The 22,875-nt window shown below is 43.7% G+C and overlaps 1 protein-coding gene across 2 annotated transcripts in view; it reads right to left on the reverse strand.

Annotated features, from left to right (window-relative positions):
• Positions 1 to 1,749: 1,749 nt before the first annotated feature.
• The window catches only part of ARHGAP8 (Rho GTPase activating protein 8), a 30,346-nt gene continuing 9,220 nt past the window's right edge, over positions 1,750 to 22,875 (reverse strand). The window contains exons 7-13 of one of the 2 annotated variants that reach the window (XM_051962912.1): positions 20,799 to 20,897; positions 20,292 to 20,402; positions 12,349 to 12,422; positions 9,412 to 9,489; positions 8,358 to 8,486; positions 5,840 to 5,943; positions 1,750 to 4,919 (exon numbers count right to left, since the gene is read on the reverse strand). In XM_051962912.1, the coding sequence (XP_051818872.1) occupies positions 4,719 to 4,919; positions 5,840 to 5,943; positions 8,358 to 8,486; positions 9,412 to 9,489; positions 12,349 to 12,422; positions 20,292 to 20,402; positions 20,799 to 20,897 (796 nt within the window). In that variant the 3' untranslated portion in view covers positions 1,750 to 4,718. The remainder of the gene's footprint in view (positions 4,920 to 5,839; positions 5,944 to 8,357; positions 8,487 to 9,411; positions 9,490 to 12,348; positions 12,423 to 20,291; positions 20,403 to 20,798; positions 20,898 to 22,875) is intronic. The other variant, XM_051962913.1, reaches the window with a different exon arrangement.

The following is a 22,875-nucleotide window of genomic DNA, read 5'->3' on the forward strand; positions in this document are numbered from 1 at the left end:
CTCTGTGTCTGTCTGTTTCTCTCATCTGTTCTTTCCTGCTTTTTGCTGGAGACTGCCTGTGGTTACAATCCTGTGAGCTTCCAAAGTTCAGGAGAGTGAGCCAGCAGAAGTTCTGGAGCTGTAATCCATGCCAGGATTTGCTAGAAACCAGGCAGCGGCAGTGAGGAGCCGAGTCCCAAGTCACAGCCTCTGAGTAGAAGAGATTCCCGACTCCCCCATTCATCAGTCAGCCACGCTTGGAAGTGAACTGGGAAAGCAAATGCTATGACAAGAGTGCGTCGAGTCTGAAGGCTCTTTCCCAGGACTGAAGCTACAAAACAGTCACAGAATTCCCTGAAAACCATGACTTAAACTCAGCCCCCCAAAATGAAAAACGAGATTGCAAGAAAGCATTGCTTATTATTTCCTGGGAAATTGTCTTAATGACTTTTTCTGGATTTCCGGGGCCCCGTGCCTCCGACGCCTCCCTCTCCCTGACTGGCCATCTCTTCTCTTCGGAGGTTAGGATCAGGTTTTGGGGTAGCATCATTTGGGGCACAGCTGGAGCTCCTTTGCCCCTCCCTTCTGAGGTTTTTCATGGGTGTGGAATTATCAATGTTTATTAAGAGCCTACATCAAGATGATCTTGTCACTGGACCCAGATGGCTCTGGAGGGGAAAGTGAGGCACAGCCCTCCCTCACTTAAATCCAATTCACTTGCATGTCATGCCATCCTCTCCCTGATGCTTTGGTTTTCTCCGAGAAGGAAAGATATCCAAGTACTTACTAAATGCCAGGAAATTCTGAAGATACACAAAGAGGCACAAGGCAGTTCTTGCCTTCAAGGAGTTTGCGATGGAATCGGGAAGACAAGTAAACAATATTTACAAATATGGACAAATTCTGTGTTGGAATCGTCTTGTTTGAATTTCCTTTCCTTTAAACTTGAAGGGATCTTTTCTTGCTGCTTACAGAATTTGCTGATCACTAGAAAAGTTTAATTTAAACACTTCATGTCTTGGAGTTTGAAGCATCTTTCCCCCAGAAGCAATCTATGGATTCTTTCAACCAATGCTTTGTTTTCTGTATTGAGACAGAATTTCTGGAAAGTTTTCTTATATTTCCTGAGTTAAGATGCTCAGGGTTTTTATTTCCCATTCTTCTGGGAGACATGATCCCTAAGCTGGCCCAGTATATCCTGTTCTCGAGGTCAAGTTCTCGAGGTCTACACTATGGAGAGCAGAATTCTTGGAATTGGCCCCTTCTGCTTTCTTTCTTTTCTTACCTGCACTTTTTTTTCAAATTTGTTCATCTTATTGGAACTCTCCATGGTGGATTCACTTTTCCCCTTATTTGCTCATTGAATTTTAGTCTTTCATTGAGAGCTCAAACCTCTATGACATGGATTCATAACATCTTCATTGATGGGTTTTACTTTTCATTTGAATTTCGGGGCACATTTTCACTTTCCTTCGGGCTTTTTTGAGCTCCATTAAGAGACTATACTTTACTAGTTATTGTCTCAGTTTCTCATTCTTGTAAGATTTGATAAGAATTTCAAAATATCTAAATGTCTCTGAGGTTTAATCTTCATTCTTTTATTGTTGACTTTTGGACTAGGTTTTTTCCCCAAGTTTTAAATTTTATTTTAAACTTAAATACAAAATAAGAAACAAAACATTGCCATGTTCATAGCAGAATCTAAAAGAGGATTCAATATAAAACAATAAATTCCCATTTCAAGAAAACCTATATAATAAATATTACACATTGTTGCTGATCAGCTTTATTTGCATCCTTGTAGGTTTTCTTTTGTTTTCTACTGTGCACTTTGGACTTTATTTTCCACCTCCATCATCCCTCCCCGCCCAAGAAGGCTACAATTAAGTGCGTGTGAGTATATAGAGATATAGAAACATGCATATATATGTAACCGTACTATACTTATTTCCACTTTTTATCTATTTCTCTGAAGAATAACATCTTCCTTCATAGGCCCAAGTTTTTCCATGTTTTCCTAAATCAACCAGCTCATCATTTCCTACAACACAGCAATATTCCAACACAATCACATTCTATCTGAGAGACTGTCTCTGGAAGCTTCTCCTCTAGCTTTCTGCATTCCTGCTACATAAGCTTTATTTAAACAAGAAAATTTTAATTTAAAATAATCAAGAATGTCCATTTACACTTCAACAATAATCTCATCTTATAATATAGTTTAAGATCAAAAACTATAAATCTGATTCCTTTACAATCTACCACCCCCTACACACATACTGGTTTCTTTGAAGTCCTTGACCTTTTGTTCTTCCAAATGAACTTTATTATTTTTTCTAACTCAGATAATTTTTTAATAATTTAATTCAGATGGCATTATATGAATAGATTAGTTACATAGTTAGGTAAATTGCTCTCTCTCTTTTTAAATCATATTATCTACCCATGAAAAATAAACATTACTTCAATTATTTAAATTTTTTTATTTGTATAAAAAGTGTTTTATGCTTATGTTTGTATATTTCCTGTGTCTGTTTTGGCAGGTACACCCTCAAGTATTTTATATTGTTTCGTTACCTTAAATAGTCTAAAACAATATTGAATAATAGGGCTGACATACAGTGTAGTTTCCCTAATTTTTCCTCTTTTGATTAAATCTATTTTCATTTTAAATGTGACTGAGATATACTATTTTAAAAAATATATTTTTTTACCATTTTTTTTTTTTTTACAAATTTGAGTTCTAAATTCTCTCCCTGCCAACTTCATTTCCCCCATCCTTTGAAAAGGCAAGCAATATATCAATTATATGTGTGAAGTCATACAAAACATAACCCTTCAATCAGCCTTTTCTGGAGGGGGGAGGAAGGTCAGGCAGGAAAAACAAAGTAAAAAAAAAATGCTTCAATCGGCATTCAGAGCTCATCAGTTCTCTCTCTGGGGGCAGATAACATTTTTCATCATGGGGTCTTTGGAACTATCTTGGATCATTGTATTGGGGAGCAGAGCTAAGTCATTCACAGCTGATCACCATATACTATTGCTATTACTGTGTACAATAATCTGATTCTGATCTCTTTACTTTGCATCAAGTCACATGAGTCTTCCTAGGTTTTTCTGAAATCACTCTACTTGTCATTTCTTGTACCATCACAATTATACTACAATTTATTTGGCAGTTCTTCAGTTGATGAGCATCCTGTTTCTAGTTTTCTGTCACCACAAAAAGAGTTGCTACCAATATCTTTGTAACCTGTAGTTCCTTTTCTTTGAACTCTTTGAGCTCTGGGATACAAAGCTTGCAGTGCTATTGCCGAGTCAAAGGGGATTATGGTGGAGTTTTAGCTTAATTTTCTTCCTCTTGAAACTTTTGCTACCACCTTCATGTCTTTGCAATAGCAAGCTCTTATGTCTGGAACACTCTCTTTTCTAACCTCTCAATCAAATTGTTAAATGACTTGGGTGATGACATGGAAAAATAGAACACTGTATTGGAGTCAGGAAAACCAGGCGGGAATCCCACTCCAGCACTTATTAGCTGGGCAAATCACTGAACTTCTCTAAAACTCAGTCTGTAAAACGGGATTAATAATACTCCTGGTACCTACCTTGCCAAGATTGTGTGAGGATCAATCACCAATTAATAAGAAATTATTAAGTACCTACTATGTGCCAGGCACTGTAGAAAGGAAATAAGGCATATAATATTGTTCAAAGTGTTGCATAAAAGGCACTTATTAATGTTATTATTGTCCCTCAGCAAAGAATAGAGCATATATAACCCAGAAGTTCAGAGCCAGATGATATCTTTGTGATCATCTGGTCCAAATATCTCATTGTACAGAAGGGAAGGGACTTGTCCAAAGTTACCCATCCAGTCAATTAACGGCATAGTCAGGACTTGAAGCCAGATCTCCTGACCCCTACACCCAAGTTCATTCTATGATACTCTGCTGTGTCTCAAGGAAATAACAATGACCCAAGTCTAAAGTGTTAGAGTCATGACGTCTATTCTCTTGCTTGGTCTCTACAATTGCCTGATGGGTTGAGAAGATGGAAAAGATGGGCCTTCCTGATCACATTTTGAAGAGGAGGAAGCTGAGGGTCAGGTCAGTGAAAGTCAACTGCCCAAGAACAAAATCTAGTAGGTCTTATAGGTCTTGAATCTGTCTTTCCATATCTATCCTTCACTGAAGTCACTGGACAAGCTTATGAGACTTTTCTGGAGATTAAATGTGAAAACTCACCAGGGAACAAATGCTAAATAAGACATTTAATATCTTTGGTGGTTGCTTTTTTCCAAATGGACAGAAAGCTGACATAATTCATATAGTTCACTTAAGGGAGAAATGAGCACAGTAACAAATCTAAGGGATGAAAATGTGTCCTTCAAATATCTATTTTCAAATATGGCTGGTCTTAAGGTGTGAGTGGGATATGAAAAGGAAGAGTACCAGAACTTTGCACAGGATAATCAAGAAGGCTCAGATGATGTTTCACTTGGGAGAGAATACAATACTCCATAGATGCATGTAATGTTGGAGCTGGAAGGAATGTTAGAACATAGAACACTACAACATACAATGTTAAAACTGAGTGGGACCCTAGAACACGGAATGTCAGAGCTGGGCGTAACAGCAGAAGGACATAGAATATCAGAGATGTGAAGGGCCTTTAACTATAGACCATAATAATGGAGATAGAAGAGAGTTTAGAGACCATTGAGTCCATGTGTCTCCTCAAATAGTCGAGGTCCCACAAGGCACCACTCGAGAGCTGAAGATGTTCTCATAGAAATCAATCATCAGTTCTGTGAACAGGTTAAGAGGCACCAGGGCGTTGAGGGACGAAGCTCCGTTGGATGGCCAGATTAAGTTCAGCCCAAAGACACAAGCCAGATTGGAGCCCGTCATTTTATTAAAGATGCTCTCCCGGGATACCTAGGAAAGAGCACAAATGAGAACATAATATGGCACTCCAAAGATTGAGGCTTCTTTTACCCACCCCCTCTCCCAAACTCTGTTCAAAACCCACTTCTGCCGAGAAGCCCCCCCCAGTCCTGAGCTGGCTCTTCACTCTTCAAGTAGTCATTAACATTCAGCATGTTTGTTTCAGTCTGTTGTCCCCCACCCTACCACCATAAGCTCCCTGCAGACAGGCCCAGATTGGACTGAGTTACAGACAAGGGCTTTACATATCAGACTTCTTATTGCAAGGGTCCCCCGAGTCCCTACTTGGGACTGAGACAGTTGGGAAGGCACTAGTACAGCTCAAGCCCCCAGCCAGCAGTGCTGAAAAGAGAGCCTTGGCAAAAGGAAAGAGGAGGAAGAGAGGAAAGGAAAAGGAGGAGAACACTGTGAAGGGACAGAGAGACAACAGAAACAGGGACAGAGAGATAGAAAAATGCCTTGCACATAATAGGTGAAACAGTGGTTCAACTGTGGAAGAGACCTAAGAGACAGACAGACAGAAGAGAGGGCAGAAAATGATGGGGAAGAAAGAAGAAGTAGATGAGGAATGGAAAAGCAAAAGGAGGAGGGGATAAAGGGTTCAGAGAACAGAGGAAGGAGGATGAGAGAGGGCTAGGGGAGGCAGGGAAAAACCTCAGCTTTCCTTCCTGGGAGACGTTTCTGTCTAGTTCCTATAAGGGGTGGGTGAGGCAGTGATAGAAAATCATTTAGAACAAGTCTGTCTCCCTGTATCTCTCTCCCCTCTCTCTCTTCCTCCCTCCTCCCCCTCCTTTTCTCCCCATATTGTCTCTGCTCCAAATCAAATGCTACAGAAGAATGTTCCCAGAACACCTCGGCTTTGCCCCTCTGGTCTTTGCCCCAGCCAGGAATACCCACTTCCCTCTACTCACCACATGCAGGAAGCCCATGAGGTATTTGAGAACGGCATAATTGTGCTCTGGAAGGCCTCTGACAATCTCTTTGCAGCGGGTCACCCGCAGGCTGCTCTCTACATCTGGAGGGCCAAGAGGGCCGGGAAGTCAGTCAACGAGTATTAAGTATTAGGTGGGCCAGGCAGCCATGAAGCCTGGTCAGTTGATGTCACAAGTAGCAGGACTCAAAGCCTATGTTCAACCACGGCCTACATGGGTGCCCACAACATTCTACAGCCTCTCCAGGACATTTACTCCATTCAAGTTCTCTGGAGTCTTACAATAGTCCTTGGAAGTGGCTCAAGAGAAGCTCCCCCCACAATGTTAAAAGGAAGCCCAATAATTGGCAAAGACAGAATCTAAGTCGGTCAGCTAAGGTACCGTTGGGAAAGGATGGATGATGGGCTATGAACACACTTCTAGAAAACAGTTTGGCAGAAACACGGCACAGACCAGTATCTCACACTATATACCCAGACAAGGTTGAAATGGGCACATGATTTAGACATAGAGGGTGATACTATAAGCAAATTAGGAAAGCAAGGGATAGCTAACCTGTCAGAGTTTTAGAGAAGGGAAGAATTTGTGACCAAAGAAGAAATAGGCTATATTATAAAGTACAAAATGGATCATTACAATTATATTAAATTTAAAAGATTTTGCAAAAACAAAAACAATGCATCCAAGATTAGAAGGGAAGCAGAAAGCTGGGAAATAATATTTTATAGCCAATATGTTTGACAAAGACTCCACTTCTAAGATATCTGGAGAACTAAAATAAATATATAATATACGGATACATTATATATAATATATATTACACATAATGTATATTATAGATTTTATATATATATACATATATATGTATATACATATATATATGTATATTATATATATATATATATGGATACGAGTCAGTTCTTCAATTATAAATGGCCAGAGGACCTGAACAATTTCAAATGAACAGATGAAGCAATTATAGTCATATAAAAAAATGCTCTAAATTATTATTAATTAGAGAAATGCAAATTAAAACAACTCTGAGGTACCACTACATACCTCTAGATTGGCTAAGATGACAGGAAAAGATAATGATAAATGCTGGAGAGGATATGAGAAAACTAATACATTGTTGGTAGAGTTGTGAACTGATACAACCATTCTGAAGAGTGATATGGAACTATACCCAAAGAGCTATTAAATTGTGCATACCTTTTGATCCAGCAGTGCTATTACTGGGTCCATATCCTGAAGACATCATAAAAGAGGGGAAAGGAACCACATGTGCAAAAATGTTTGTAGCAGCACTTTTTATGGTGACAAAGAATCGGAAAATGAATGGAAGCCCATCAGTTGGGGGATGGCTGAATAAGTTTTGGTATATGAATGTAATGGAATATTATTGTTCTATAAGAAATGAACAGGCTGATTTCAGAAAAACCTGGACTTACATGAACTGATGCTGAGTGAAGGGAGCAGAACCAGGAGAACACTGTACACAGTAACAGAAAAATTATGTGATCAATTATGATAAACTTAGTACTTCTCAGCAATATAGTGATTCAAGACAATTCCAACAAATTTTGACTGGAAAATGCCATCCACATTAAGAGAGAGAAGTATGGAGATTGAATGTAGATTGATAAGTACTATGTTCACTTTTTTTTTTTTTTTTTTGCTTTTGCTTTTTTTCTTGTGGTTTTTCCCTTTTGATTTTTTCTTTCACGTGGAAATGTTTAAATGAATATATATATATATATACAACCTATATCAGATTGCTTGCTAGTGTGGAGAGGGGGAAGAAAAAAAAAACTGGAACTGAAAATCTTACAAAAATGAAAGTTGAAAACCATCTTTACATGTAATTGGAAAAATAATATATGATTAAGAAGTAATTTAAAAAGAAAAAAGAAAATGCTCCTAAACTCACAGGATACCGAGTTGGGGAGGGGGTTTTATCTCCAGCTCCTTGATAATCTTAGACCTGTCTCAGTTTGTTGGCTCTAAAATTTCTGCTTGATCTCATCTTTTCTCCTGCTCTTTGAATCTCATTGCTGTGGGGGGACCTTGTAGAAGGCCCCCTTGGAGTCAGACAAAGATAGGCTAGGAAAGGTCCTGAGACCCTTCATCCCCCAAACTGCACCCCCAGCTTTGTATCTGTCTTACATTTACCCCTCTGTGCATTTACTGTCTCTTGAAGGCAACAACTGGCTCCCTTTGCTGTTGGGTTCCCCAAAACCCAACAAAGGACAAGGAAATGGAGTCTGAAGAAAGAAGAAAGAGGGATATTTAGCTTTAAAGAGACAAACTTGGAAAGGAGGATGATGTAGTCAACTAAATGAAGGCAGCAGCTGCAGGGAAGAATCGCAAAGAACCCACAGTTTGATCCCTGACATGGGCCCCTGGATCACATTTGTCCCAGTGTGAAGCAGGGACCAACCAGCCCAGCCCATGAAGGCCTGACGTCCATCTGGGGCTGCCCCCAGGCAGTACTCACTGATGATTCCCAGAATCTGTTCATAGGCTTCGAAGGTCAGCAGTGGCTGGGGCAGCTCTCGAAGGAATGTCTTCAGGATGATGGCTGGGACATGGATATCATTGTAATCATCAAAATTCACCGGCTTTCCTACAGGACAAAAGAAGCCAAAATCCCATTGAGGTGGCTCCTCCCAAAATAGCCATCGTCCCTCCAAACTGGGTCACTTGACAAATAACATCAAGAACCCTCAGTCAATCTTCCCCTAGTAGGGGACCTTGACTAAGCCCTTTGGCTGGCCCTCAGCCAAAAGGAGACTACACTGGCCATCTTGGTCTAGTGCCACAATCTCCACTCTCACTTCTCTGTCCTTTCTCTCCAACTGCATCTCAAGAAGAAGCCAGCTCAATCCCAAATCATGCTCAGCTTCTGGATCCCTAACCCCTTGTCCTCTCACCTTCCTTCTGTCTTATCCCCTCAAGTTATTATCACTCATACTTCCTTTTTTTTTGCCAAATATCACAAACTTTGTATTCACTGCCTCCTCTTCCTCTCTCCTCATCCACCTTCAACTTCCTGCAGTCTGGCTGACACCATCATCACCTAAGGGAATCTGCCTTTTCCTAAGTTAGCACAATCTCATAATTACAAAATGTGACAGGTTTTTCCCCTTGGTCCTCATCCTCCTGGACCTGCCTTTTGTAAGTGGGACTGAGAACCACCTCTCTTCCAAAATACTCTCTGCTCTGGATTTTCATTACATGTCTTTCTCTTGGTTCTCTTCCTTCTTGACCACTTCTCACTAGGCTGATGGGTTGGCCACCTCATGGAGCACTTCCTATCCCTTTGCCATTCAGAAGGGTTAGAGCCCAAATTTGTCTCCGTGTCACTTCCCTCAGATGGATTCTGCCTCCTGGGACTAAGCACAGAGTCTAATCTCTCTTTCACTTAAAATCCCTCTGAGAACTTGAGATGTCTTCTCCCAGACAGGTTAACCAGTCCCCCTGCTCCAGCCACCACAGGTCCCAGAGCTTGGGATTGTGTCCGCTGGGGAAGATGGAGGAGGGATACTCACCTTGGTTATACAGTCTCTGGATTTCTTTGATAGTCTGAACACTGGCTGACCGACGGAAAAGGCCCTCGGAGCGGAGGCCTGGGGGGAGAAGACTACTGGAGTGAAGGGAATGGTCACACCTTCTTGCCCACAACCCTGCTGGTGACTGGCTAAGAAGGAATCTGAGGTCCAGAAGGGATTCTGGGGTAGTTGCTTTATCCTTAAGACTGACTAGAACAAGGATGAAGCAGGACCCAGCAGGATCAAGAAAGGTACCTACCGTAACAGGAGGCTAGTAGTGACAAGGAGTCCAATGGCCTCAGAAGGGCTGCTAAATGTTAGCAGAGCTCAGCATGATTAGTCATTATTTTGGACCAATAACCATAATCTAACCATCCTCTGGGGGTGCTGAGGCAAGATACCCTGAGAATCAAGGGACTATGACACCTTTCTCAGCCAGAATGTCACAAAGTCACAAAAAGAGTGACCTTTTGTGGAGGGTCCTCCTCCTACCAGGATAGACCCTGCTCCTATAGATCTTGGATAAACCCCCCAGGGTGACCCACCCAATTCTCTGGAGGCTTCCCTCAGTCCATGGTCCCAGTGTAGTGGAGGAGCCAGTCTTAGAGTCAAATAATAATAATAACAACAACAATAACAGTAAACATTTTAAAGCTGGCAAAACAATTTACAAATATCACCTATTTTGTTCTTCATAACAACCATGGGAGGTAAATGCTGCCATTATTATCTCCATTTTACAGATGAGGAAACTGAGGCAGACAGAGATAAAATGACCCATTGAGGTAGCTAATAAGAATCTGAGGCTGTATTTGAATTCAGATCTTCCTGATCTGAGGCCCAGGACTCTATCCATTGTACTCCCCTGTCTGAGGAGGACATGGATGCAAATCTATCTCTCCCCTGGACTAGCTGTGTGACCCTTGGCAGACCCCTTCGGTACCCTCAAGGACTCTAGCAGCAAAGCAGGGGGGTGACTTGTGAGGGTAGAAGGGGTTTCCTTACTGTACAGAGGGAATTCTAGGGGAGTTCCATCACTCTGGGCAGGCACATTCAGGGTGCTAAGCAGTGGACCACCCCAGTGCCACAAGGCTTCTCGTAGGTACAGTGGGAGTGGCTCTGGATGGAGGGGCAAAGCCCAACCCTCTGTGACCTAGGGCCAGCCATACCCCTTCTTTCTCCAGGGTTTCTCAGACTGAGCTGTCTTCCCTGCGGGCCATCCCTCTGCCAGAATCTAGGAGGATCATCCCCTGTGGGGCCACAGCTGATCGATCTCTCTACAGCCCTGTGCTGATGCAGGTACCACCACAGCAACCACTCCACTGTCACCACCTTTCTCCCTCTCTGGGCACAAAATGAGTTTAACTGTTTAATCATGGACGTTAATGGCACAAGGGCCCAGCAAGCCATTTCTTGGGAAAGGGTCCTCCGGCAGAGACCAGGGGCTAGGAACTGGCGATCCAGGGACAAAAACTCCTGCCACATAGAAGGGGTTCAACATATGTGGCATTTGGAAATCCCTGAGGTCAGTAGATCCTAAAGTCCATCTGACCTATGGCCCAGAAATGAGCATGATTAGTCATTGTTACGGAGTAATAACCACAACCTAATTTTCCTCTGGGGATCCTAAGGTAGGACATTCTAAGAATCAAAGGGACCATGATGCCTTCCTCAGCCAGAATGTCACAAGTCACATAGCGTTAGTGGTTCCCTCCAGTGCTCTCCCAAAGCTGGAAGGGCCCCTATCATCATTGACCCAGACCTTTAGGCAGGAGTTTATTGGAAGAGGGGACCCTAAATCTTCTTGGGATGAGGGAATTGTCCATCTGGGATGAGCCCAAAGCTTTGGGATCAGTGAGGCTGGGGAAGAATAGGAGAGTCTGGGAGACCGAGAGGAGGCAGGCAAATGCCTAAGGGGGGCTGTTTAATGAGAGATGCCTTTCTTGCTCTGGATCCTGGCAAATCACAGAGATCATCCTATGTCAGGGGTGATCTGCTCAGAGATTTCTTCAAATCCCTATCTGCAAGGGAACGGGGTGAGGATCACTGTCCAGCTTTCCCCCTGCCACAGATTCTCCATGGGCTGAAATTTCATCTCGTGCTGTCATCCCCTGTACTAAGCTCCCTCCCAGCTCTGACACCTCCAGGTCAGAAGCACTGACCAGGACTCTTCTCAGCTCTGACATTCTCTATACTATATCCTAAAGTCCTTCCAGCTCTTTCATTGCTGACCTGCTAGAGCCCAAAATGAAAACGTCTCAGCACTTGTGACCTTTTTCACAACCATATCAAGTGTTTCTGGCACCGAGTCACACATCAGGATGCAATATATAGTTATGGCTTCCAGACGTTACGTGCCAGTCACTCTAATGTGTGTCTCCTTTCTTTTGGGGACAATCTAGTCTCTGTGTGGGGACCTGAGCGACACAGCTGTGCAGGAGGGCAGGGGCACCCTTTCCAAGAGGCAGTAGTTTCTGGCAGAAGACCCAGGACCCGAGCTCTGCTTGAACTTGCCTGATGAGCATTTTCAGAGACTTCCCAAGACCACAAAACCCGGAGCTGACAAAGCCTGAATTTTAATTTATGGAAGAGAAGAAAAAAGCTTGGACCTGGATCCAGACACAGTGACTGTGTGACTTTGGGGAAACCACTCCCCTTGTGCCCTCAGCTGCCTCCTCTGTAAACAATCCTCTGGACTGGATGGTTTCTAAGGTCCCTTTCAGCTTTAAGTCTATGGTCCTCCAAACCTTCCTTGAGCCTCAGTTTCCTTCTTTGTAGAAGAGGAACATATCCCCCACATATCCCTTGGGGTTGCTGCTAAGTCTGGAGGCTTTGGGGAGTAGCCACGAATGTTCCACTTTTTTTTCCTGCTGTGACCACACTGGATTCTGGTTCCTCAGTTCCTTTGGGGGCTCACTGCTTTGCCTTAACACTCACCTTTGTCCTTCAGATAGGTCACAGTCTCCTTCATGACTGGTGGGATGAGCTCACCTTTATTTTTGTCTCTGATGCTGGAAAGGAGAGAGGAAAAGGTCCATTTTTTGGGCAGAACTAGGGAAATGAAACAGGAAGAGGTACATCCCTCCACCCTGCCCACTCATCCCTAGACCCTCAAAAGAAATGCATGACAGAAGGAAGAGTTTACAGATGTGAACTGCACCATGGCGTGAGAATGGCGAGGTGGATTGGGAGACAGGAAGACGGATCTTCCTGACTGGTATACATTATATGAGACCTGTCATGGTGTGGTGGATTGGGAGACAGAGGCAAGAGTCACATCCTGACTACTGTGTGCCATGTTCCTTAGGACAACTTACCCACACTCAGCTAATGGCCACAACCTAACCTCACCAATCTGGTCCGTATGTGCTAAACCTCTGCAGATATTCAGAGATTCAGAGGCACCTATTACTCTCATTATAACCATCTCCAATAATAATCCCCAAAGGCACAGAACAGTGCTGAATCCAGAATCAAAGACCAAAGGTCAAAACCTCTGAGTTCTAGTCTCAAACTCAAACAAACCACTGGACACTCCATTTTTTCCCACTATAAGATGCCTGCTCAATCTCCCTTCCAGGGACTTATGAACATTGAGACCCATGATGAAGATGAAGACTAGGAAGGTGTTATACATGTGGGAAAGGGTCAGTGCATTTATCATTATGAGTCCCTTGTCAGTTTTACAAAGGACTCAGAAGGTTATGCTAGCCCAGTGAAGATCAGATGGATTAAGGAGACAATGACTCAATGGGAAGCCCACAAGGCCCAGAAGTTGGGGCTCTCGGGCTGTGACTCTTGGCTCCGACATATCAAATGGAACATGTGTATTGAGAGGAGATCAACTCATTCTTCCAGATGCATGAGGTTCAACTCAAATAGAATTGGGGGCCACTGACTCAAAACAAAGGATCTCAGTGGCTACATTTAAAATAATCTTATTGATGTTTTATTCCCCCTTTTTGTTAAATATTTCCCAATTACATTTGGATCTGGTTTGAGCCCCACTCAGGAGTGCTGGGGGGGCTGCAAGCAACGTGTTTAACACTCTGAGCTGGATGGATGCTCCAAGAGGGTGGAGACCACACATTCAACACAGCATATGCTCCCAAGGATCCGGCCATGGTAGGAATAATACTTCCTAATAACAATAGTAACAACAATAGCAGTCAGGTATAGAACATTTGAAGATGTGCAAAGTGCTTGTCCTTATGGTAACCTTGGGAGCTAACTGAGTCATAGCGCCTTTAAGTAAGGATGACACAGCTCGTAAACCTTTGAGGTCACATTTGAACTTGTCTTCCTGACCCCCGGCCCAATACTCTGTACACTATGATACTCCCTAGCTGCCCAGAAACAACAGGAACAATCTGTTAAGATCTTACCCTAAGCAGCCAAAGGAGGCCAAGCTAGTTTTCTTAAAAGGTAATGAGCACCAGCTCTGGAGTCAGGAAGACCTGAGTTCAAATTCAGCCTTTGACACTTGATGCTTACTAACCATGTGGTCCTAGTCAAATCACTTAACCCCAAATGCCTTACAAAAGAAAAAGGTAATAAAATTGTCCCCAAGGCATAAGTGGCCCAGGGATAATGACCGTCCAGGCTCAGCGTAGTCAGGAGCTCCTTCCTCCCTCAGAGTTTTGACTTAAACACCAACAGCCAGATGGAGGCAAGCAGGCAGCTCCCAGCTGAGCCAAAGCAGCATCTGGTGAGAACCCCAACTCCCTGCGATGTCTGGTGACCACAGAATGGTAACCGCACGAGCCTCGCATTTTGCTCCACTCCTGAGCCAGAACCATGCTAGAAGCCCCACCTGGTTCCCAGCTAGACCCAACAAACAGTCCTTTGCAATTCAGCTCCAAGCCCAGATCAGAGGGTACCCGGATGAGCCTCTTGGCTCAGAGTTTAGGGCTCCTTCCAGTGCTCTGCTCCTCCCCAAGGGGAAGAGGGATGGGGGCCGACAGGGAAGGGAGCCCTTCTGACCGATTCGGGCCCCCTAGGAGGCAGGATCAAACAGAAAGCTGCCGCCCAAACTTCTACCCGTAGGCAAACGAGACAAATCGGCTCCTTGCGTCTGCTGCCCCTGACCCGGCCAGTCCTGCGGTGGCTACTGGGGAGGCCAGCGGCTATGAGGAAAGCAAAGGAGGAGATCGTACTTGGAAGACCAGCTCGGACCAGCTGGAGGATCCAGAGCTCATGAGCCCCTCTCCAATGCCGTCCAAACTTCTCAGACCAAGAAAGGGGCCATGGCTGCATAGGAGCCAGAGCCAGAGCTTCCCCCAGAAAGAGCCTTGATTGAGATACATTGTAGCCTGCCCCATCCATGTGCCATAATCCAGTTTAAATCTCATAACATTGTAGCAGCAGATCAGAACTCCCATCCAGAACAGGGACAGAAAAGTACCGAAAGATCCGCCTTTATTTCAGGGGAAAGCTCACAGTTTTTTCTTTCACTGACTGCTCTATCTTTCCACTCTTTGGATCAGTTTTCAGGAACGGCGTTGGATCAAACAAGACTCCAGCAGTTGACAGGGCTGTGTGTGGACAAGGAACTGGGACCAATTCCCTGCTTGGTCTCTTCATGCCATGGACACGTCACTTAACACCCCCTGGGCACCAGCATGGCTCACCTGGCTGGAGAGGGGGCTCCCTGCAGTTCTGGGTGTGTGAACCCTGGATTTCCACCATGTTCACGTCATGAAATGTAATTATAGATATGTAATATCTACTCAAAGCCTGTCCAGCTTGGTCATCTTCCAGCTCCGGGGACTTGCTGGAGCTTGAGCTGCTGCTGGCCTGGAAGGTCTGTGCAATCTAAAGTAGCCTCCAAGCCTTAAAGGAAGCCCTGAAAAAGAACAGTGGAAGGCAGCATGGAAAGGAGTGGTAGGGAAGGCTGAATGTGGAGTTCGAATCCCAGCTCTGCCTCTCACTGGCCCTGTACCCTTTCTGGCCCTCAGTTTTCTCACGGATGCGAAAAGGTTAGCCTAGATGGGCTCTGAATCCCATTCCAGCTCCAAACCTGCTCCTCATTGTTCCAATCTCCCCTTATCCGTGAAGCTTTCCTGACCCTCTGGCTAATACTAAGAGTCCTCCTCTGACCTTACACTGCCCTTTGTTTCCTCTCTGTGTTCCCTGGGCAACTCAGCACTTATTAAGCACTTACTGCATTCCAGCCGTTGTGGTTATTGTTTTGTCTTCTCATTAGCATATGAGCTCCAGAAGAAGAGGATGGTCATATCTGGTCCAAACTCTGTCTCCCCTCCACTCTCCAACCCTGCCTCTGCACACAGTCAGCACTTAATCAGTGTGTGTTTTCTTCCTGATTTTGTCACACTGCACCCTCAGAGTTCTGCACCCAGATTTACAGGAGACGGCACCATTTCACCAATTTCGTCTAAGATTTAAAGTTAACTAGCAGCAATTATAAGGCCACTGATTCTCCTAATTGTTGTTTCCCTTACATCTCTTAATTGCTTCTCTTAGACAGCTAACTCAACCAGCAACACAGTGTCATCTTCCATTAGCACCATTGAGGTGATTGCAATTATTGCTCACTCCTCCTGCCAGAGGCTTGGGAAAGGGGAAATGAATGGCTTGGAAAGGGGAAATGAATGGTGTTTGGGAAGACCATTAATTAATCCTCTCCTTTGGTGTGATAAGATCAAGCTGTCCCCAGGTCTAGAGAACCAAGAGGGCTGATATCCTATCTTGGGGACCTTGCTCTTATAACCAGAAGATGGAGTTGCAAGACAAGCAGAGTTTTATATTAGACTTGAGGGCATTTGTAACTCTTCAGCTGCAATGACTACCTCATAATGAGTTCCTTAACTAGGAAGTGGCTGGAAGTTCCGCTACTTTACCCTAAGCAGCTTTCATGGCTCCTCCTGCACCTCTGTCTGAAGATACACTTCATGCTGGTAGCCTTAGGCACAGCAGCTACTATTCCAGTATAAACAGGACTAGTTGGAAGGCAAATGCTCCCATTTTAAAGATGAGGAAAAAGAAGGTCAGGAGCTAAGCTGTCACAGTAGTTTCCATCCAGTTTCCTATTTAGTTCTGCTCTTTAAATCTCAGTTGCTTTGATCTCAGTGGCAGGGAGAGTCATCTAGTTCAAGTCTAGCCCATGATGCAATTTCTTTTCCCAACATTTAAGACAAGTGGCCACCCAGCCTCCATTTAAATCACAGAACATGGATTTGGGATTTCTTCAGAGAGCAATTACTTCATTTTACAGATGTAGAAACTAGGCACAGAATAGGCAGGGACATAAAGAGATAAACTTATTTGTCTGATGTTATGAAGAGATAAGGAATAGAGCTGGGATTTCATATTTGGACCAGTTTCTTTGACCCTAAATTCACCAGTATTATATCGCAAGCTTCTTAATCACAGGTTTGATTTTACACACACACACACACACACACACACACACACACACACACACACTTATCAATTACTATTATATATTCATATTATATATGTGTGTGTGTGTGTATGTATACACACATATCTAATTGGCAAGTATTACATGCTATTATACACATACCTATGGATATAAAATCTCCTCTCCCAGGACTCTATATACTGTATATATGTACTGTCACTTTAAGAGACAATAGAATTTTGAAGCATATCAATTTAACTACCTCTCCTGGGGATTCAGTGGGGAATGTTTGAATTTTTACTCTGAGGAACTTGTGAAGAGACAGATTTTTAATTGTTACCTCTAAAGAGGTTGAGTTTAGCTGTTCCCTGAAAAGAACTAAAGATAACGTCCTTTTGAAGAGTTAAATTTGTGCTAGACAAGATAGAAAGAACTTATTTCCTGAAAGGACTGAGTTTAGCCTTTATATTGCAAATAAATAAAAATATTCTTAAAAGAATATAACTGCCACCCTCACAGCTGAATGATGGGGCAGTTTCAGAATAAAGGAGAAGTCAGTTTCTGGATGTAATCTTTCTCATAGCTACCACATAAAAAATTGTGTTGTTTACATTTTAAATTAATTATATTGATGGTGGTTTTGATATCTTTAAGCCTCAGGAGATGGAGATTTTCATATATAGAGAGAGACGTTACCTACTCTTTTTTTTTTTTTTTTAGAAAAGAGTTTTTTTTTCAGTTCATTAAATGAAAAATAACATGGGTTGGGGGCTCAGAGCTAATTGTTTAATAATAGCCATACTGCAAACTTAGCAATTAATAATAAAATATTCAGTTAGATTTATAAGCAAAATATATCAAACCTTTAAAGAACAACCAATCCTAATACTACACAAATTGAAAAAAGGAAAAACAAAGCGTCACAAAGATTATATGCCTACACTGTATATATCCTATTGCATCTGGGGTCATTTCCAGTCATCCTTAACAATATATGGCCACTAGACCCAGATGACTCCACAGGGGAAATGAAACAGGTGACCTTGCAGGGCCCTCTCTTACTTAAATTTAATTAACTTGCATGGTACAGCATCACCTCACGATTTCAGGGTTCTCTTCTAGAGCAAAGGACAAATCACAACAATATTATATGCCAAGACCAAAAATTTATAGCAGAAATGCAGGGCTGCTTCAGTATTATGAAAACTATTTATAGAATTGATCATGTTAATAATAAAAGCATCAAGAGTCATATATCATACCAATAGATAATAGGAAAAGTTTTTTGACAAATTTTAACCTCCATTACTTTTTTAAAAAACACAACAAAACATTAGAAAGCATAGGAATAAAAGGAACTTTTCCTTAAGATAATAAGTAGTATCTATCTAAAATTAGGAACCAACATTATCTATAACTTAGATAAACTAGAGGTCTTTCCAGTAAGATCAGGAATAAAATAAAGGTACCCATTCTCACCATTACCATTCAATATGGTGCCAGCAAGAAGACAAGAAAAAAAAATGTGCAGGAATAAGGAATAGGCCATGAGGAAACAACAGCATCATTTTTTTGCAGATGATATGATGTTTTAGCTAGAGAACCTTAAAGAATAAGCAAAAAAAAAAAAAAACCAACTAAGTGGACAATCAACAACTTCAGCAAAATTATGGGGAAAAAACAGCAAACTATAATACAAATTCAGCACAAAATGCTTTCTTTGGAATTGATAACCCTTTATAACACATCTTCTTCCTATCTTTCAGTCTTCTCCCATCTTACTCCCCACCTTGTGAAGTCACCTTGTGACTCCAACGTCCAACAAAATTCTATCTCTGGCCATCCCCTATGCCTGAAATGCTTTTCCTTTTCATCTTACCTCCTGAGTCCCTGATATCCTTTAAGACCCAACTAAAATCCACTCTTTACAAGAAGCCTTTTCCAATGATCTTAATTCTAGAGCCATTCCTCTGTTTATCTTCTATTTATCTTCTATAACTTGTTTATAAAAAATTGTTTGCATATTCTCTTTCCCTTCAGAATGTGAACTCTTTTTCGCCTTTCTTCGTATCTCCAGCTCTTAATACTATTCCTGATACATAGAAGGTGCTTTGGTTATTGACTGATGGGCTGGAAGGTCTCAAAGGCCAGACAATAAGAGCTGTATTCAGCATGGAGCAACTGAAGGTATTTGAGTGGAAAAACAATGTTACCAGGACTCTGCCTAATAAAATTGACTTTACACAAATTGACAGAGATGAGAGACAGAGACTCTAAATCCTATCCATCCCTGACTAGGATGATGTTGATGATGGACAAGAATGAGACCCCTCAAGATAATGGAAATGCACGCTGGAAACTGGAAATGGCCGAGTTTGGATCTAGGAGAGAGGGAAGAAAGAAGCTTGTTCTCCCAACAGCCAAGTGGGTGTGGAGCCAGACTCTCTTCCTTTTTATCAGGAAGTTATACCCTCCTGGGAGGAGAGGACAGTGAAAAAGGCAGGGGTTTTCCAAAGCAATCCCAATAGACTTTGGACAGAATATGCCATCTGAATCCAGAAAAAAGAATTAAGGAGACTGAATGCTCTTTTCACTTCTTGGTGTTTCCCTTTTGCTCTGATTGATCTCCCCACGTGATTCATAAAACAATGTGTATTTAAAATTTTTCTTAAATGTATTAGGGAAAAAAAGAAAGGCATCTTTCTGATGAGGGACTAGTCAGTCTCTCCCGGGTGAGCACCCAGGGATGGGGTGTCCCCTACTTCCCTGAGCACTCTGGGGAACACTAGGATAGCTCTCCTGACCAGAAAGGCTTCCTTTCAGTCCTATGTGCTTTCCAATGTGCCACCCCTATCGATGTAAGCACAGGTACTTGCATGCACAAACAGCACACCCAATACCACTGACTTTGATTATCCAACTAAATAACAAACATTTATTAAGCTCCTACCATGTGCTAGTACTTGTGTCCAGTAGATTATACTATTCTTCCAGCATTTATGAAGCATCTACTGTGAGCAGAGCTCTGTGCTGAGAGGCTTAAAAGAGGTCTGTTTCTGCCAAGTCACTCCCTGGCTGGAGAGTGGATTATCAGCAGATCCGTTTTGTAAGGAAGGATATTGAGACCCACTGAGGCAATGGCACTGGCCAAAGTTAATCACGGGATTTTGAGCTTGGAGGGGCTTTCACATGAGCCAATTCCTTCATTTTACAAGAGAGGGAACTAAGCTTTGTTCACAGAATGGGAGCTTTGGCTAACAGCGGGTATCAGAGCTCCTGCCCTCAGTGAGCTTCTGGTCTAGTAAAGAAAGAAGGTGGCAGGCAGGCAGGAAGCCCCATGATCTGGTGATTAGAAAGAGGCCCATCTTTGGGGGAAGGAAACCAGGGAAGACTTCCTGGAAGTGATGAGCTTGAAAGGCCCATCCCTGATGACCTCCGATACACAGACATTCAGAAATTTAAGGAAAACAGAAAAATGAGCAATTCTTTGGCTTACTATTTCAGGCTAACACCAAACTGTTGGGTGGGCAGTGGAGGACGAGGGGGAGGCGTCTTCACTGAGGGCGGCGGGCGGCCCAGCCTCATGTTCTGCAGCTTTTCATCATGTCTGGGGATAGAACAAAGATCCTGTCATCGATAGCACCCACAGATGGCCCCAGAGCTCCCCCCTCCACTCGAAGTGGCAGAAGTTCCCAGAGCTCCCCCAAGCTCTGAAGTCGAGACTCACAGAACAAGAGGGAGAGGTGGATGCCAAGAGCTGGGCACGCCATCTCCCATCTTCGGGCTTGGAATGCCCTCTCCCTCCTCCCAGAAAAGGCCTCCCAGAACCTTTGGCTTCCTTCAAGACTCAGTTCCAGGGACACCTCCCACAAGAGCGTTCCCTGATTCCTTGAGTTGTTGAAGCTTCTTAAAGGTCTTCAACATTGTAATCAATGTCCCCACCATCACCATGACCACTATCACCTTCATTGTCAATGTCCCCATCATCATTTCTCCAACTCACCGAATAACCTCTGGAGGAATCATTAGTTGGTCATACTTGAGATGCTGCCTTAGCTCACTTAAGTAGTTGCAATATGTCACCTTTTTTCCAAACTTGTGGCTATAAAAAGGAAAGGATCAGGGTTAAGAAGAGGTATCTTTGGTGGGGTGAGGATGACTGCGGGAAGTCAGCTCAAGTTTCTGTATCTTATAGCACCCAAGTCCTGTCAAGATCAAGAAAAAAGCCACTACCACTATCATCCCATTTTATAGAGGAAGAAATTGAGGCTTTCAGAGGGGAATGGACTTGAATTCACACTAAATCCACACAGCTGAGATTCCTAGATCTCTGGGGCCATTGTGGTTACTGAGCCACAGAAAGGGCACCAACGTGGGCAGAGCAGGAGGGGCTGCCTTCCATAGTCAAGTTCCCTGACAACTTCATGTCAACAAAACCAAATCAACAAACTCTTTGAAAATCACTTCACACCTGAGAGGAGGCCACTTGGGAGTCAGGAGCATTGTGGGAAGCCAGAATAAGACCAGGGTGATGAAGGACTGATACTGGACACCCTCGGAGCAGATAGGTCACTTTAGCGAGAACTGACTGCACCTGTATCCTGTCAGGAACCAGTCAGTCAACTAACATTTATTAAGCACTAACTATATACCAGGCACCATGTACTAAGGACACAAAAAAAGGTAAAATTGCCCTCAAGAAAGTCACAACTGAAGAGTAAGACCATGGAGAAGCAGGTACAATTTCCACAGAGATGGGAGGGGATATGAAAAAAGGAAGGTACTAGCATCTGGGAGAGCATATGAAGGAAGAGGAAGAGCTTGGCCCTCCCCTTAAGGAGCCCACATTCTGGCAGTCAGCCCCATCCTTCAGCAAAGGACCACCTTTGTGCCTCAGTTTTCTCCTCTGGAAGATGGGGGTGAAAATACTTGCATTAAGAACTGGAGACCGAGCTAGGTGGAGCTGAGAATCTCCCTTTAACATCTCTGCTGAGGGACAGGTGCTAAGGAGGGTCTGCCCTGGAATAGCTGGCGGCCCCATGTGGAGGTGGAGTTGTCAGCTAACAAGGGGGGGGGAGAAAGCCAGGATGATCTGGAGGCTACAGACCCAGGAACCAGGTGAATAACGTCTCCTCGGGAGGAATGTGTCAGGTCAGAAGATGGAGCTTACAACAGAGAAGAGAAAAGGGGCTGAACCAGGCCACGTCAGGAAGGATTTTTCAGGAGAAGCCAGGACAAGAGGCTCACGCCTGACAGCAGGCTAGAGATCAAGATCACCCCTGTCCGCCGCCCTCTCCCACATACACAGAAAACCAAAAGCGTCCTGCTGCCCCTTCGGGAAACACTACAACTTTCCCGCTCTCTCGGGGATTGCAGGGATAAACTTACTAACGCATGACTTTGAACAAGGTGAACCTCAGTGTCCCTGTCTGTACAATCAGGGGATGATGGACAGCTGGCTACCTTGGTCTCTCCCAGGCCTGGTCTGTGACCTAACGTGGGCCTCAGTTCCCCCTCTAGCTGGCCTTTGGTCTAGCTCTTGGACTCTCACACCAGATGTGAACCAGAGGAGCCAACTAGTGGCAAACTCCCGAAGGATAGAGACTGTTTCCACCTTGCACACAGCATAAGGCTAATAAATGCTTAGTGAAGAGAGCGAACTTTTCTTCCTTTCCATGCCCATGCCCACCCATTAACTAGCTTTCAACAGGAGCAGCCAATTGGTGGGCGCTGCCTCCCTCTAGTGGAGGAAATGGAATCCAGTGTCTCAGCTGTGACCAGAGCCCTTTGCAGGGCTTTCCACTCCAGTCCCCTCAAACAGCACCGTGGGGAGGTGACCCCGCCATCCGGGGAGCCCACGTGCAGAGCTGGAAGGGCCCTCAGGACACCGAGCACAGGGGCTACGACTTGGAGCCGGGCCCTCTGAACCCAGAAGTTCTTCCCGCCTCACAGATCTGAGGTCAAACCCTCGGAGACCTTTCCCAGACCTGATCTAGAGTCTCTGCTCTGGCTTCCAGCCAAAGTCGGGTAGCTCGCCACCTCCCCATAGTCCCCTCACTTTTTTTTTGCCATTATCTCTC

This window comes from Antechinus flavipes, chromosome 5 (assembly GCF_016432865.1).
Source record: "Antechinus flavipes isolate AdamAnt ecotype Samford, QLD, Australia chromosome 5, AdamAnt_v2, whole genome shotgun sequence".
Classification (NCBI taxonomy): Eukaryota; Metazoa; Chordata; class Mammalia; order Dasyuromorphia; family Dasyuridae; genus Antechinus; species Antechinus flavipes.